Source organism: Gasterosteus aculeatus, chromosome 15, assembly GCF_964276395.1.
Source record: "Gasterosteus aculeatus chromosome 15, fGasAcu3.hap1.1, whole genome shotgun sequence".
NCBI classification, from domain to species: Eukaryota; Metazoa; Chordata; class Actinopteri; order Perciformes; family Gasterosteidae; genus Gasterosteus; species Gasterosteus aculeatus.
Genome location: NC_135703.1, coordinates 11,143,080 through 11,158,932, shown reverse-complemented (window position 1 = coordinate 11,158,932; position 15,853 = coordinate 11,143,080). Strand labels below are relative to the sequence as shown.

General features: G+C 46.9%; 2 protein-coding genes across 3 annotated transcripts in view; one reads left to right on the top strand and one right to left on the bottom strand.

Moving 5' to 3' along the window:
* Positions 1–80: 80 nt before the first annotated feature.
* Positions 81–5,547, top strand: pccb (propionyl-CoA carboxylase subunit beta). The gene is made up of 15 exons (XM_040199471.2): positions 81–1,496; positions 2,044–2,163; positions 2,264–2,332; positions 2,448–2,504; positions 2,601–2,714; positions 2,817–2,927; positions 3,055–3,163; positions 3,280–3,400; positions 3,474–3,555; positions 3,645–3,768; positions 3,898–4,005; positions 4,253–4,353; positions 4,559–4,657; positions 4,798–4,897; positions 4,982–5,547. Exons 1-15 carry the CDS (start codon positions 1,266–1,268, stop codon positions 5,101–5,103), a joined length of 1,668 nt encoding a protein of 555 aa, XP_040055405.1. The 5' UTR covers positions 81–1,265; the 3' UTR covers positions 5,104–5,547.
* A 350-nt stretch (positions 5,548–5,897) lies between these two features.
* Positions 5,898–15,853, bottom strand: part of stag1a (STAG1 cohesin complex component a) — a 28,384-nt gene continuing 18,428 nt past the window's right edge. The window contains exons 9-32 of one of the 2 annotated variants that reach the window (XM_040198789.2): positions 15,643–15,716; positions 15,308–15,431; positions 15,059–15,157; positions 14,877–14,956; positions 14,638–14,745; positions 14,321–14,435; positions 13,973–14,090; positions 13,615–13,718; positions 13,064–13,156; positions 12,568–12,861; positions 12,344–12,414; positions 11,953–12,121; positions 11,475–11,567; positions 11,050–11,224; positions 10,787–10,926; positions 10,183–10,284; positions 9,824–9,972; positions 9,386–9,514; positions 9,101–9,303; positions 8,845–9,016; positions 8,102–8,218; positions 7,888–8,002; positions 7,522–7,602; positions 5,898–7,356 (exon numbers count right to left, since the gene is read on the bottom strand). In XM_040198789.2, the coding sequence (XP_040054723.1) occupies positions 7,333–7,356; positions 7,522–7,602; positions 7,888–8,002; positions 8,102–8,218; positions 8,845–9,016; positions 9,101–9,303; positions 9,386–9,514; positions 9,824–9,972; positions 10,183–10,284; positions 10,787–10,926; positions 11,050–11,224; positions 11,475–11,567; positions 11,953–12,121; positions 12,344–12,414; positions 12,568–12,861; positions 13,064–13,156; positions 13,615–13,718; positions 13,973–14,090; positions 14,321–14,435; positions 14,638–14,745; positions 14,877–14,956; positions 15,059–15,157; positions 15,308–15,431; positions 15,643–15,716 (2,949 nt within the window). In that variant the 3' untranslated portion in view covers positions 5,898–7,332. The remainder of the gene's footprint in view (positions 7,357–7,521; positions 7,603–7,887; positions 8,003–8,101; positions 8,219–8,844; positions 9,017–9,100; positions 9,304–9,385; positions 9,515–9,823; positions 9,973–10,182; positions 10,285–10,786; positions 10,927–11,049; positions 11,225–11,474; positions 11,568–11,952; positions 12,122–12,343; positions 12,415–12,567; positions 12,862–13,063; positions 13,157–13,614; positions 13,719–13,972; positions 14,091–14,320; positions 14,436–14,637; positions 14,746–14,876; positions 14,957–15,058; positions 15,158–15,307; positions 15,432–15,642; positions 15,717–15,853) is intronic. The other variant, XM_078089632.1, reaches the window with a different exon arrangement.

The window sequence follows — 15,853 nt, the reverse complement described above, 5'->3', positions numbered from 1 at the left end:
GCGCTTACGCCGCTGAATGAACCATGAGTTTTTATTGGTGGATCGACTGGGGCTCGACGTCTGCTTCCACCACTGACGATAGGCCACTGTCACGAGTGATATTTGCAGAACCCAGAATTCCTGCGGTCTCAGACGGTAGTGCACCGGGTTGAGGGGACCGAGGCTGTTTGAAATGTTACTACACAGGTTTTGTATAGTAACGATTCACCGCAGTGGCTGAGCGTCTTTGTATTATTTTTCCCACTTTCTAGCGACAACCAATGTCAAGCTAGTGGTTGTTTTTTAATTATAAATTCGGTTTTGCTATCTTAACTTAAAAATCTGCAATTCCTATTTATTTGCATAGCCGTCTCTCGATGTTTGCTTTGTCTCTTTGTCCTTACTCTCTCTTCAATGACTGTATTCCTGTTGTATGTATCGTTAATGAAGTAAGGTTGAGCATCATGACATGCAGATCTCCATCAGACTTTCTCACTAAACAAAAAGGTTAAAGTTCAAGATCAGAAGTTTAGTTGATAATAAATACAGAGGTTTGAGTCAATATTAAAATATAATACCAGGTGAGAACAAATATCAACGGTCTGTTCTGCAAAAGAATAACAGAAACCCTTCACAAAATATAGAGTTGCTTCTCTTAAATGAAAAGTGTGACATTTTCAGAAATATACTAATTGGTTTTCAAAGGCGGCCGGTGGAAAATCGTTAATGTTTAATGGTGAAAAATATGTTGCACGTTTTCGCACGACCAGGTTCTTTACTGAGATCCATTTGTAATTGCATCTCACTTAGAAACACATTAAGTGAAGATTGTTTGCTTTGCTTTGTGAATTGCAAAACAACAAACTGCGTCTCCCTCTGAAAAACAGAGTTTCAATTAAGGACTCAATGTAGAACGAATTTGATCGAGGATGTAACATATTAGCATCTAATGGTGACTTACCCAAAGGGTCCAATGTCTCCCAACGTCACCTCGTAAATAGTTGAGTGTGAGAGTTTGTAATGGCTCGAAGTGTTGTAAATGTCAATATCAAAATATGATTTACAATTGCAGGTATTTATTTTTAATCTCTGATTTGAACGTCTACGGCGGATGTAGCGGGAGCGGGCGAGTGTTCAAAGATTCTTATTGGCTGAAACAGTTCGTCCCACCACCGACGCCCCCTTGCTGCTGCCGCCTGCTCTCCACCAATCCCTGACGGCGTAGAGCGTAGTCCCGCCCCCCGAGATCTCACTCACTCACACACACACACACATGTCAGGCAAAGATGGCGGCCTTCACTGTGGCCCGCAGAAGCGGCGGGCTGTTGAGCGGGTTAAGGACGTCTTTCAGGAGTCTGGCGCCCGTGAAATATGCCGCGCTGCAGCCGACGAACCAGCCGGGGGCCCGCCGCTGGAGCTCCGCCGGGGCCCTGAGCGTTAAGCAGCGGATTGACGAGAAACGGAAGATGGCGCTGTGCGGGGGAGGTCAGAACAGAATAGACGCACAACACAAAAAGGTAATGAGTGTGTGCTGTTCGTTCTGGCCGACGTCTAACGTCGAGAAAGCGTGTTTGCGCCTCGCGAGTCGAAGTGTCAGAACCGCACAGGAGCGAGTTGTTGACGCGTTAAACGGCTCAAAGTCACTGCTCGTCGCTCGAGTTCCTTCCCTCCTCAAACACATACATGACCTTTAAAAATAAACCTTCTTCCCTTGCTTTGGTTAACTGTTGCATTAGCTGCTCTGCGGTGTCCTATCTGTGCTACGTGAGGACAGACAATGATGATAATAATAATACCAATTGATCGCGATCAATCGATGGCGTCCGTCAATGTAATAGTCCTAAAGATGGCGCTCCGTTTTACTCGCATGTACAAGGAACTGTTTATGTATAGAACATATTATTATGATTATTTATAAAAAACAATTCAGCTGATAATTGTATTTGACCAATCAGAGTGGTAAGATCCCATTCCATACAGGCCTCTGAATGAAAAGCGGCAGTGTCAAGCCCCTTCTGTACAGGGTCCTGGTGTTTGTTGTAACCTGCACGCTGTGTGCTGCAGGGCAAGTTGACGGCCAGGGAGCGAGTGGAGCTGCTGCTGGACCCCGAGTCCTTCGTGGAGTCGGACATGTTCGTGGAGCATCGCTGCTCCGACTTCGGCATGGAGCAGGACGGGAACAAGGTGCCGGCCCTCGCCGACGTCTCGCTTCGCCCGCCTGAAAACTCAAGATACACCTCGAGATGTGGAACGTCGTAATGTCTTATGTCTCTTTCTGTCATAGTTCCCGGGAGACAGCGTGGTGACCGGCCGGGGCCGGATCAATGGGAGGCTGGTTTATGTGTTCAGTCAGGTGTGTGACCTTTACTTCTACTCAAGGGATCATTTATTGAAGCACAACAGTGTTCAATTTAATAACAAATGTGACAAACTTTAATATTCTTCCCACACTTTCGGTTTTCCCTCAGGACTTCACGGTGTTCGGAGGAAGTCTGTCCGGAGCTCATGCACAGAAGATTTGTAAGGTAACGGCAACGACGGGGGGGGAATTTGCTTCAGAGAACAACTCCCTGTGAAATATCAGAGTGTGCATGAACAACATTTAAATGTCCTGCGCTCAGATTATGGACCAGGCCATGACGGTCGGAGCCCCCGTCATCGGGTTGAACGATTCCGGAGGAGCTCGCATCCAGGAGGGAGTGGAGTCTCTGGCTGGATATGCAGATATATTCCTGGTGTGGTCACTCGTTTTGTGTCTCACTACTCGTTGACTCAAATCACACAATGACGCTTGCAACGGGTTATAGATGGAAAAACAAGACTCTCTCCCTTTCCAGAGGAATGTGTTGGCTTCAGGAGTCGTACCTCAGATCTCCCTCATCATGGGTCCCTGTGCCGGAGGAGCCGTCTACTCGCCGGCCCTGACGGATTTTACCTTCATGGTTAAGGTAGAGAGAACACGCAGCCGTCCACAATCAAGTATTTTAGCGTTGTGCTCCTTTTTAAGCTAGTTGTAGCAGTATGTTGCTACATAATGAATCATGTAGTTGTGTGTGTGTGTGTGTGTGTGTGTAGGACACATCATACCTGTTCATCACAGGACCCGATGTCGTGAAGTCGGTCACCAACGAAGATGTGACTCAAGAGGAGCTCGGTGGAGCCAAGACACACACCACCGTGTCCGGTTAGTCTGCTTCTTCTTTTTTTTTTTTTTTTTGAATCACCAGTTGCGAATATTTCAACCCAAGTTGTATTCGCGGGCCTCTGGGGTCTAAAAAGCGCCCGGTGTCTCGTTCTCAGGAGTGGCGCACCATGCTTTCGAAGACGACGTCGAAGCCTTGCTCAACGTGCGGGAGTTCTTCAACTTCCTGCCGCTGAGCAACCAGGACCCGGCTCCCATCCGAGAGTGCCACGACAGCAGGTGACCGTCCAGCCGGCAGCTGTCCTCCTTTTTGTCCCTTACGCTCGTGTTTGACGTGTCTCCCCTTCGCCAGCGACCGCCCGGTACACTCTTTGGACACCATCGTGCCGTTGGAGACGACTAAAGCCTACGACATGTTGGACATCGTTCGAGCCGTTAGTGCCACGCGCTGCAACACGTGCTTCCACCTGCTGTCGAATGCCTGCGAGTGACCATGGTTTCCTCTCTCCGTGCGTCTGTTCAGATAGTAGATGAGAGCGACTTCTTCGAGATCATGCCCAACTACGCCAAGAACATCGTGGTGGGCTTCGCCCGCATGAACGGACGCACCGTAGGCATTGTGGGTAACCAGCCCAAAGTGGCTTCTGGTGAGTAAAAGGGTTGAGGGGCCAAAAGTAAGAGGCGATCAGAAGGGATAGACCCGTTCTGTCGGTATGTCCCTCTAAATAAAAGTCCTTTTTACTTAACAAATGGCGTGTTTCTGTCTTGTTCACCAGGTTGTTTGGACATCAACTCCTCAGTGAAGGGAGCCCGCTTTGTGCGCTTCTGTGACGCTTTCAATATTCCCATCATCACCTTTGTGGACGTGCCAGGCTTCCTGCCAGGTATTCTTTGAGAATCTCCGTGCTTGTGCAGGACACATGTTCAAGAGCTTGCTGCAAGCTGGAGGAGAGTTACACATGTAGTCGTAGTAAATGCACGCAGCGGTGACACGGCCAGGTATCCGTCTCGCAAATAAGGAACCGCGCCGTGTCACATTTGATAAACTCAAGCCAGAAGCGGTCTTCCTCGACCCCTCATTGAGATGTAGCCAGCGTCACCTAATAAAACTGCTGCGATGGTCGTCCACAGGTACCGCTCAGGAGTACGGAGGCATCATCAGACACGGAGCCAAGCTGCTCTACGCCTTCGCAGAGGCCACGGTCCCCAAAATAACCGTCATCACCAGAAAGGTGTGTGATGAGGAAGACTCATCATAAGCCCCTGTAGCTCTTTACCGGAGCAATGAAAAATAAACTTTCTCCAATGACTGGCACTTCCTGCAGACGGCACACAGTAAAATACATTACAAATCTCTTGACTGGAAGACCGTGCAGATGCTGTACTAAGCTTGGCGGTCAGTCTTGATGTCTCTGTCTCTGTGTGCGTGTGTCACAGGCCTACGGAGGAGCCTATGACGTGATGAGCTCCAAACACTTGAGAGGAGATGTGAACTACGCCTGGCCCACCGCCGAGGTCGCGGTCATGGGCGCCAAGGTAACGGCACACTAGTTCTCTCTGCGTCTCTCTTAATAGGAAGGACTGTCTTAAAACGGAGCGGCGGGTTTACGCGAGGGCGACGCGCTTTGAGTGATTGCTAACGCTAACGCGCGGCCCGTCTCTTGTCTTTCTCTCAGGGGGCCGTGCAGATCATTTTCAGAGGGAAGGAGAACCAGGCGGAAGCAGAGGCCGAATACGTGGAGAAGTTCGCCAACCCTTTCCCGGCTGCTCTCAGAGGTGGCCGCCTCCTTCGTGGCATTAAAAAACAAAAGTGATGCGCACCGCGCCTCTTTTTCTGACAGGCCAACTTGTGTGTTTCAGGGTTTGTGGATGACATCATCGAGCCTTCGACCACCCGCAAGAGGATCTGCAGAGACCTGGAGGTGCTGGCAAGCAAGAAGCAGCTGAATCCCTGGAAGAAACACGCCAACATTCCGCTGTGAAACACACCACCACCTACACCCGCAGTGGGGTCTTTTTCAGACAAATGAACTGCAGAGTAATGACAACTTGGGTCCCCAGGTGTCCCTTCCAGCTCTGATGTGTTTTGAACTATAAACTTTGTTAAAAAAAAACAGCACATTTCTCTGTACAACTGGTATGCAAACATTTTACAGTTCATGAGGTGGAGACACACATTGAAGGTCATGTCAGTTGTGGCCATATTGGTCACTTTGAGAATAAGGTTGAATCTCAAAGGGTAGATTACCGTGTTAGTGGAAATGCAAACATGTTGTACACGTGTAGGGTTTCTAAAGTTGTATGCAGTGTATTTAGTCCAGGTTTCTGCTGTGTACATTAGTGACCACTTTCAGGTGAACTCCCCGTAATCAATGTCATCCGGACACTGTGCCTTTCCTCTTGTAAAATAAATCATGGACTCCAAACCAGGTGTTGGCTCACTTCCTAATGAAATGCTACCAATGCCACACTTAGTTTTTTTTTTTCTACTTCCCATACGTTCGAATGAAAGTTTTGTTGCAAATTTGCAGACCTTAATGTCTTCACAGTAGCTGAATGCATTTTTACCATTTAAACGAAGATGAGCTCGGTGACATGAGGAACAATCCGAGTCAACAGTTCAAAACACTTTCATCCAATTGAGACAACCATCTGCGGGGGAGGATCACGTGAGGACACCAGCAGCTGCAGAACATGTGGACCTGGAGTTCAACTTTTAACACTGTAAAAGGTTTAAAATTACCTTTCAAGTGCAACACAAACACAGGTCCATCAATCGATTACAGATTTTATTTTATTAAAAAGACTTTGTGGTTCAAGGGAGAAAAAAAAAAAAAAACAGGCCTTTAGAGCATTTTAGGGCAACTGATGTCAACTGCACTGCAGAAAAGATCTAATTGTCTCTTGATATTTACAGGATCACTGGAAAGGGAAGTGATTGATCCACCGACGGAGGGTGAACAACAACATGGCGGGAAACATTCAAAACACATTCAAACAAATCTGTCAGACATAAAAATCCACCACTGCACTGGATTTGAACAATAACAACAAATCTTAAACTTCTTGGATGAGTTAACACTGAAGGCAGGTGTAAGAATCCCACTTGGTTTGACCTGCAGAGAGAAGAAACCTAAAATATTCTGCTGTAATACTGAACTGTGTGACCATTACAATCAGACCTGACAGCGCTTTAAAAAAACCTGGTATCCCACAGCAACAATCTGAGCGCGGTAACCATTAGATACGAGTTACAGGTGTGAGGGCCGGGCTGGGATATACTCTAAGTATGTAGGCCACAATTTGGCAACAAACAAGATACATATTCAAGAAAAAGCTGTACAAACATCAGACAAACAAAAACACTTGATTTAAAACTTTAGTACTAAAGCTACAGAATTAAAAATATGTTTTTTAAATGTTTCAACTTCAAAACTTACTCAATGGGACGTTGGTGTGTGTGCAGAACGATTTGTGAGGGAGGGGGCGGGGGGGCGGGGGGGGGGCTTGAGGATGCGACTTTGGTGTCCAATGATGACACTCGCCTTTACTTTGACACGCACACACACACACGCACTCACTCACATACACGCACTCACTCACACACACTAGCACCACATACGAGGACTCAGATGGAGAGAGAGAGGGGGGAGGAGTCAGTGTTGATAAGAGCAAAGATATAGAACACTTAGTATTGAGATCCTGTATGTTGGATTTAACAAGACGGATCAAAGTGCGACACCCAAAGAGGGGGGAAAGTGGGGGGACGTGGGGGAGGAGGACTGGGGGGGCTGTACAGAGTGTTACGTTGCTCTGTGCTGCTGAACTGTACATCTGTGTGACGGCGAACCGTAAAAACTGCGCATACTCGTCGGCCGGCAGCAGGAGTCCTTCGCCAGAGCGCCATCAGAGCCGCCGCTAACAAGAGCCTCACCAACAGGCCGGAGAGGAGCAGGAGGAAGAAGATTTAGAGCAACAAGAAGCTCTTCTAGATTCTGGAGAACATACTGGAGCCTCGTTTCACGCTTCCCGGTGAGTTCCAGCCGATGCGGGATGCACCCACTCCTCCTTCCATCCCGTCTTGGAAAGAGAAAAGTACTTCAACAACCTTTTTTCTTCTTCTTCGTAAGAGTTTAATTCGCAGGTTCCTCTGGGTCAGGCGTCCCAAAGCCTCCTTCTGTGCACTCCTGGTCGTGATGTATGAGCCCAGATTAGAACATGGGCATGCTGAATCCCTGGAGAAGAGAGCGACTGTCAGGCAACGATGGACAGGAAATAGCATCGCTTCAAAAAGAAAGTATGTTTTTTAGAGACTGAAAATAATAATAATATCTCATTTAGTCTAGACTGGCTCATCATTTGATCGAATAATAGTTTCAGAAGTAAAACGGTTTACATACCGACTCGTCCTCAATCATCGCCGCAGAGTCAAAGAAGTCTGGTCTTAATTCTGCTCTTTCCCGTCTGTTTCTCGATGGTGGCTGCGACGGACAGAAGCACAAATTAAGAAGCGTAATTAAAGGTGTAAGTGCTTTATAAATACTGGGAAAGTATCCAAATGGAGAAATGGACAGACACACACACACATTTCCAGTTCCAGTTAGTGAAAGACATCAAGAAGTAAACAAAGAACTAGACATTTTGTTGAAAAACAAAGTAGAATAAGTCAATTCAAGAGAAATAAAGCTGTTTCGTGCATTAAAATTCTTATTATCCTTTGTAATTGAGAATTTTAAAAATCAATGACAGAAATGGGCATCACTTACCAAGTCGATGACCATTGTGTCTTCAAACTCCTCATTCATGTCCTCTAATTGGCCCCGCGATGACATCATCACGTCCTCGAAGATGGGCTCTGCGTCGTCCTCCATCAACCCTCGCCTGATGGAAAAGCGTCATTATGAGAATGATCAGGTATATACTCATGAAACATGCTGGAGGCCCGAAGCCGAGCTGCTTTAAAAATGTAAACACACTTACACAGTCTGCCGGACGCCCTGGTTGCTGCGTGCTTTGATGTAGTTCAAGCCCGTCCGGTCCTTCCTGTTCACCTCCTCCATCTTCTGCTGCCCGAGCCACGACATCTGCATCTGAGGACTGAAGACAGAAATGAGCCTGTTTTCAAAGAAAGATTCACATGAAGGTGGTTGCTGTGTCTGCCCTCGAAATGAAAAACCCATCGCTGTCATGGTTTTATTGTTTCCTGGGGAAAAGAGTTATTAGCAATCTAGAACAAAAATATACACATCATTATGCATAGACTTAAAACAAAAAAAGTACATTAAATAATAAATAAAGAAAATCAAATTCAATATTCTTCATTTATCACAGAGCAGTATGTATGCTGGTGTTGTCATTCAACGAGACAATACGACATATACGGTCACTAGTTTGGGTGCAGAAGAGCACATCTGCACACTGACCGAGCAGTCATTTTTTTTTTTTTTTTAAACATGAAAGCAGGATTAAGAAGTGTGTGTGTGTGTGTGTGTGTGTGTGTGTGTGTGTGTGTGTGTGTGTGTGTGTGTACGCTTTATAACTAGTAACTAGAGTGCACAAGGCCCCGTCATAATACCTCTTTGGTCAACATACAGGGTATAAAATACTTCAGTAATGAACAGCTTTACTTAAAATAGAATACTAATAATCTTTCACATCGTTAAATGATGAAGAAAAACCATCTGAAGGAAATACATTTCATCAAACATTTATTTCATACTCACTTGTGCACGAAGTCGTTCTCCGACCCGGGCTCTGAGTCCGGGTCGGGCATGTGTTGGTCTGCTGGTCTGTTCTCTCGGAGGACGGTGGAGGTCAGCTGAGGAGTCTGCAGAGCTCCCGGCGTCTGAAGAGTGTCGTTACGCAACATCCACGAGCTCTCAACGCTGCTCTCTTCTGAAAGTGAACACACACACGCCGTCGGTCACACGACCATCTGCACCCACCCCCGTTCTGCGCTCCGCCCTCGCGCTGCCTCACCTTCGATGCGCTTCTTGTGGACCGGCGGTCGGCCTTTCTTGCTGCGGACCGAGCCGGCCTTGCTGCTGGAGCCCGACGTGACTGACATGTGGTCCTCGTCTCCTCCCGTCAGCAGGCTGTTCCTGTAGGAGATCAGCGGCAGCCACACGTCCTCCCGGCGCTCCGACATCGACTCCGACATGAACTTCTCCAGGTACGAGTGGCTAAAGACACGCGCGGCGTTTTAGCGGCGTCCACAAGCATTTGCTTCGCGCTAGGACAAAAGGAGAGCGGGAGAGTACTTACACCGTTTTCTTGTCTTGGCGGATTAGTTTGGAAGAAAACTCGCTCAGAACCTCGAGGAAGGCCAGGTTGATGGGAGGAAGCTCTGGTCCTCGAGGATTCTGGTACTTGAATGCAAACTCGATTCCATCCCTGATACACGAGAGAGAGAAAAACGAAAGACAGTAAAAAAGAAGGAAGAGCGACACTAAATGAGATTCAGAGACACCAAAGGGGACATAAAACAAATAACTATTATTTCCTAAATGTTCCCACATTTCCGGAGTGAGCGACAGAATCTCACAAAGCCAACAGCTGGTCTCAAGTCACCAAGGCGCAGTGCATTGTGGGGGAGCTGTGCTGGGAGCTGTGCAGTGAGTCTCACGCATTTCTCATGCATGCAAAATCTACACGCACAACTTCCTGGCGGAACAGCGCGACAACACACAGCCGTAGTCTTACTTGTGCAGTGTGGCCACCGCCTCCCGGGTCTTGATCTGATCCAGGCCAAAGGTGAGGGCGAAGCGGCGGGCCAGCTCCTTGATGCCGCTGACGTGGGAAGACGTGCGGTCCAGGTTGGGCCCCTGGTCCTGCAGCAGCTCGTTGAACAGCTGCAACACACACACACACACACACACACACACACACACACACACACACACACACACACACACACACACACACACACACACACACACACACACACACACACACACACACACACGAGTTGACGATTTGTTTGTGGGTGCAAACTCCACCGGCTCCACAGATCGGATCGCTTCATTGGAGGCGGGGAGCAGCGTGTTTAGTTTGCGTCTCACCTGCTGCAGACTGAGGATGAGCGTCTTGGCACAAAGAATCTTGTCCGTCTGTCTGGTTTTACTCAGAGTCTCCTTGATGATGTCGCCGTAATCATTGTAATACTGAAGCAGAAAGGCAACACAGTTTTATTCACACTGTGCTGACATGATCGACTTTTTGTCAGCAGTCAGAATTTACGTGGAGCAATTTTGACATCACAACTACTACTACATTTTAATAGAAAAAAGCCCCTTGTTACTTTTAAATTTCCATTTTCATGTTTCCATTTCTGCACTTATTTACATCTGTGCTTCATCTCGCAGCAAAATGATTACCAAAATAAATCTTATACATATTACTGCAGTCGCGTTCCCATGTAAGACCACAAACTTGAAAACACTCCATTAATAGAGATTGCTATAAAATCTGTTCTGCAATCTAGACTCAAGCATAGGGAGCGTCAACATTTAAATCACCTCTTTAGATACACTATTAGTTACAGTCTGAATTTAATGTGTTTTCTCATCTTCTTCTTTGACATCTAATCTGCATCAGTTTCATGTTGTCTCTTAATTTCACGTTTCAATAAGCCAACGTTGTCCACAAGTAAAGGCAAACGGTCACCTTCATGTAGTGTTTGAAGATGTCGGCAGCAGCGGGCATGTCTACGATGTCGTAAATGATGAGCTTGCAGAAAGCCGCAAGCAGGTTTCTCCTTTTGTGGAGGGCCTCAATCTTGTTGGCCTCGTCTTCTTCGTCTCCCTCTGCACGTGGACGGAAGGAGGAATGAGGAGAAGGAGGAGGGGGAAAAAGTGGAAAGGTTAAATATCAAATGAACGGGGGGCATTTGGTTTTCAATCCTGAAACTACACGTAGGGAGTTCTCACCCATGCTCTGATTCTCGTCGTCCTGGTCGATGAAGACGTGGTCCAGGACAAAGTTGAGCAGCTCGTTCTGCAGAGTGCTCTCTGGGTTGAAGACGAGGGGCTGGAGGCCCTCTCTGCCGCCGGAGACCAGCTGGTGACTGAAGATCATCAGCAGGTCGCAGAGAAGCATGAACGCCTGCACAACGGGCACAGGTGACGAGTTATGACCAGCTGAAAAGGTTTTGTCTGTTCATCGACGACCACAAAAGAAGACTGACTGACCTCAAACCTGCTTGTTTTCTTAAAATAAATATACTTTTCTTTATAGGTCAACAAAAGACATTTCAACCTATATGTCTAACGTCTCTCCTCGGACTAAACAGCATTTAATGACTTTAGATCTTAAGCTGTGGCGTGTGAAGGTGTGAGCAGGTGTGTGTCCTTACCTGTTCTTTGACAGGTGTGTTGACGTTTGACAGGCACTGCTGGCACACAGCCAAGAAAGACTTCACCACTCTCCTGAGAGCCACCAGGTCATCCTACGCACACACACGCGCGCAGACACACCATTAGTGTCACAAATTATGAACACTTTCAGAAATCGATATTAAAAGGCACTGACAGTCAGGCTACATTATCTTCATAACGCACCAGTGAAGTCATCAAACCTGAATGATTTCATTGAATCATCGGGGCGGAGAGAAATCTATACACTATGTGGCAACACATCTTAGAGAGCACTAAAGATAATCGCCTATTTTATACCAAATTTCTACTTTTATTTTTGGAGAAATGTAATTATTTTAAAATACCAAAGTATTTGTCAAACTCAAATATTAATCAGGAGAAAGTAATATTTGGTGGAGATCTAGGTAATGGTGAAGAATAAGTGACACATAATGGGAAATCTATGTGCGGCCGCACCTTGCTGGGATTCCCCTCTGTGATCTTAACCAGCTGCCACAGGACAGAGTAGTGGGAGCACTGCAGGGCCTGGACGGCTATCTGCTCCGGCATGGAGCCCTGCTCGATGCCGGCCTTCAGCAGCCGGTAGCAGTTCCCAAACAAATCCCACCGCGTCAAGTCGTGCGCACTGAGCCGGGAAACAAGAGACGACGACAGGTTTAGGTATCTTTATGCAGGTGTGCACCACACACACACACGCGCGCACACACACACACACACACACACACACACACACACACACACACACACACACACACACACACACACACACACACACACACACACACACACACACACACACACACACACACACACACACAGTGAGTGAGATGTAAAGAGGGCGTTTTACTTGTGGAAGGCTGTGAGTCTTTTGAGCGTGGATAGAACGTTGTAGATATCGTCATCATCGGCCTCCTCCGCCTGCGGAAAAACAAACTGTTGTGAGCTGTGAGTGCACAAATGTGGATCTCCATCTTTACCCCCTCAAAACTCCATGTTAATATTCCTCCTCAAACACGCTCCCCTCACAGACACTACAGACCACACATGCAGTTATTTTTGCAGCGCTCGCACCTCCTGAAGAAGCTCTTCGACGGAGTGCGCAAAGCGATCCGTCATCTCGTCGATGAGCTGCGAGCGGGCGATGTCCACGCGGTTCATGATGGTGTACTCTTCGGAGCAGAGGATGCTGTAGGTCTTGCTGCAGGCCTCCAGCACATCCACCTCGATGTGCTTCTCCACCACCAGCCGAATCTGCTTCAGCAGGGCGTCCAGGTGCTTCTCCATGCGCCCGGCGCTGTACACGTCCAGGTCAAAGAACTGAGGGATCTGCAGCAAGTTGGCGACCTTCTCCGAGTCGGCCTGGTACTGCGTTCGAGGAGTAGGAGAGTTGGGGATTGCATAAACAAGACACAAGCACACATGCAGCGGCAGGATATAATTGGTTTCCCAGTCGGTAGAATGGTACTTTCCAGCGAACTTAAAACCTGACGATAAAACGAACACAGCCGTCAATGACTTTGAAAAACAGTGACCCGGTCCAATCTCTGGTTCTTTAGGAAGGTCTCACCTTGGACAGAAGCATGGGCAGAGCCATGATGAAGTGCTCGGTCAGTTTGTTCTTATCGTCTATCTGCGTCTTCCTCTCCTTTGCTGTCAGCACCTTGACAAGCAGACACAAAGCTCCAGGTCAAATGTGGTAGGTTTGAAAAAGAAAAAAAAGGCAGAAGAAAAGGCCATGAAACAGAGCTTTGGTGTGAGATGAGTTGGATAGTTTTTCATGTGTAGTTCCGCTACGACTGCCCCCAACCCATAAATTCCCTGTACTTGTAACAGTCATTAATCTCATAGCATCTTTTAATTAATCTATTTCACGCATCACCAAGCTCACAGCAAACTCGTCAACTAGTTTTCTTGTATCAAAGGGAGGTTTGTCAGAGCAACGTCATATAAAAAGCTATTGATTGAAATCACAGCTCACAACTAATTATCTCTCTACACAAAGCTAATAGGCTCCACCTGCTCTCTCATCAAATCAACCCCACCAAGTTTACAAAACACTACATGTAAATTACAAAGTAAATCCTGAAAGTATTGTGAGTGTGTGTGTACTTGGCCTACCCGTTTGCCGGTACCTCTGCCAACAGGTGGGTGCGCCTCTGCTGCCTGTCGGATGGTGCACACCATCAGCTCAATCAGAGCGCTCTCCTGTCTGTCTGACAACACTGGAGAAAGAGGCCAATACAAAGAGCGGCGAAGGGAGCAAACACGGAGACAGAAAGGGGAAGCAGATCGTGAACACGGTCAGAATCAAAGATTAAAAAAGATGCAAAGCAAACCAAGAGGGAGTTTCAATGAACAAAGATTAAATCATCTGTTCTAGCTTGTTTTTGGCTACGTTGTTGTGCGGGACGTGGTGTAACGGCGCGCCGTTTCTCAGGCTCAGAGAGCGGAATCAGGACGAGTGTTGGCGTCTTACCCTCCTCCCCCTGCACAGCTTCCTCCGTCAGAAGTTCGGTCATACACTCCCAGTCTTTCAGCAGCTCCTGGGAGCTTTCCCACAAGGAGTCCACCAGGTAGGCCGCGTGCTCGTGTAGCTGCGCACACAGAAAGAACAGACTTCAAACCTCTGAAATCCACTACTTTCAATCAACCGCAGATATGGTAATATATGAGCAGAGTGTAAATATTGAGTAAACATTTTTTCTGTATTGTCGTTGTCAATTGCTCACCAAAGAATCAATTATTTCAGCAGAAGACTTTGTATCTGAAGTACCTCTGTGCGTACTTAGTATGTATCATTTGACACGTGTGAATCATGTCTTACCTCACTCTCCAGAAAGAAGAGCACCAGCATGCGAATTAGATTTCCGTTGGGACTGCTCCTCCCTCGCCGCTTCGCCAGCGCCTCCTCTGCCAGTGGGTCATGACGACTAAACAATCTGATGGAACGAGAAGGTCAGAACAATGTGGAAATGGTGGAAAGACAGAAGCCCAGAGGGAAAAAGAACCCAAATCAGGGAGAGAGGCCAATACATGATGTTCAAAACAACTGACAAATAAGATCAGAGTGAAAGTAAAAGGTTAACACAATTCCCAGGACTGACTGAAGATGAAGTTGGGAAACCCTCGGGGTGGACTCACTTTCTGTGCAGGAACTCTCCCGCAGCAACGGCCACGGGTCGGTGGGCCGAGTAGACCAGGTGGTAAACGTTCTCACAGTCCTCATTGGACAAGGCGTCTTCACTGCCCCTGCAACGGAAAAGCAAAAGCCGGTTACACTCAACACACAGTAGAAAACTGCTTAGACCTCCTCTGAATCTATTGAAAATGGTACAATACAAAAGAAAAAAATGGAATGCAAAAGCGTGGAAGTTACTCACTGCAGGATGAGAGTGACCAGTCTGATGGCCTCCACAGCCACATCGTACTCCTTATCCAGCGTCATGGATACAATACGGTCCTGTCAAAACAGGGGGAAAGAGCTGGCATGAGTAAGTGAGCAAGTGCTGTTGAGCATCTCAAAAGCCGTCCCGATTGAGGGGTTCACTCCTGCTGGTGTTACCTTGAAGCGGTTGGTGAACAGCTCCAGCTTTGGGAAGAGTTCTCGGTTTGTGTACAGGTTCTGCAGCGCCTTCAGGCACTTCAGACGCACCTCTCCTTGCTGAAAGGGAGAGGGACAGAGTTTAAAACTGATCCTGGTGGGCTAAAGGTTTGTGTAAGCATCTTTAGACGCATTAAGTATCAGCTGTGGGGCACCAAAATATAAAAAATCAAATGAGCCTTGAAGGAACAACAACACCAGCGTGCTTACCCGGTCGTGTAGTGTCCAGCCAACATATTTCAGGTAACTATCATTAAGAAAAGCATCGCTGTACATCTTCATCCACACGCCGATCTCCTCAATACAGATGGCTCGAATTTCAGCAATGGCGTCCCTAGAATATGGAACTCTTATTTTAGAATCTGTACTTTTTTAACACTGATTACATTAATAAAGCCGTTTCCTCTTCTGGTGTAATACCTTATTGTCTTACATGTATGATGGTTTTGCTTTGAAGCACACATGCGTATGCATGTTGTATACAATGTGCTGTACAAACAAACTTTTTTTAAAGTGATATGACCACATCTACACGCACAGTGTACCTGTAGCGATGCACAAAGATTCCCTTGAAGATGGAATTCATCATATTCTCGATTTCATCTTGGTTTTCCTGAAGCTGCAAAGACAAAAAAAAAAAGAAGAAAAAGTTATAGGGTGGACAGGACATTTTACTAGGGCTGTTAATAGATAGAATAGAAAAACAACTAATTAGTCTCACATTTTGAAATTCATTAATCTAGATTAATCACAATT

What these genes read in the sequence shown, in the direction of transcription:
- pccb (XM_040199471.2), top strand. Translation starts at nt 1,266, where the DNA reads ATGGCGGCCTTCACTGTGGCCCGCAGAAGCGGCGGGCTGTTGAGCGGG. An exon ending in TGGAGCAGGACGGGAACAAG is followed by an intron (nt 2,164 to 2,263) that starts GTGCCGGCCCTC and finishes TTTCTGTCATAG; the next exon opens with TTCCCGGGAGACAGCGTGGT. An exon ending in GACACACACCACCGTGTCCG is followed by an intron (nt 3,164 to 3,279) that starts GTTAGTCTGCTT and finishes TCTCGTTCTCAG; the next exon opens with GAGTGGCGCACCATGCTTTC.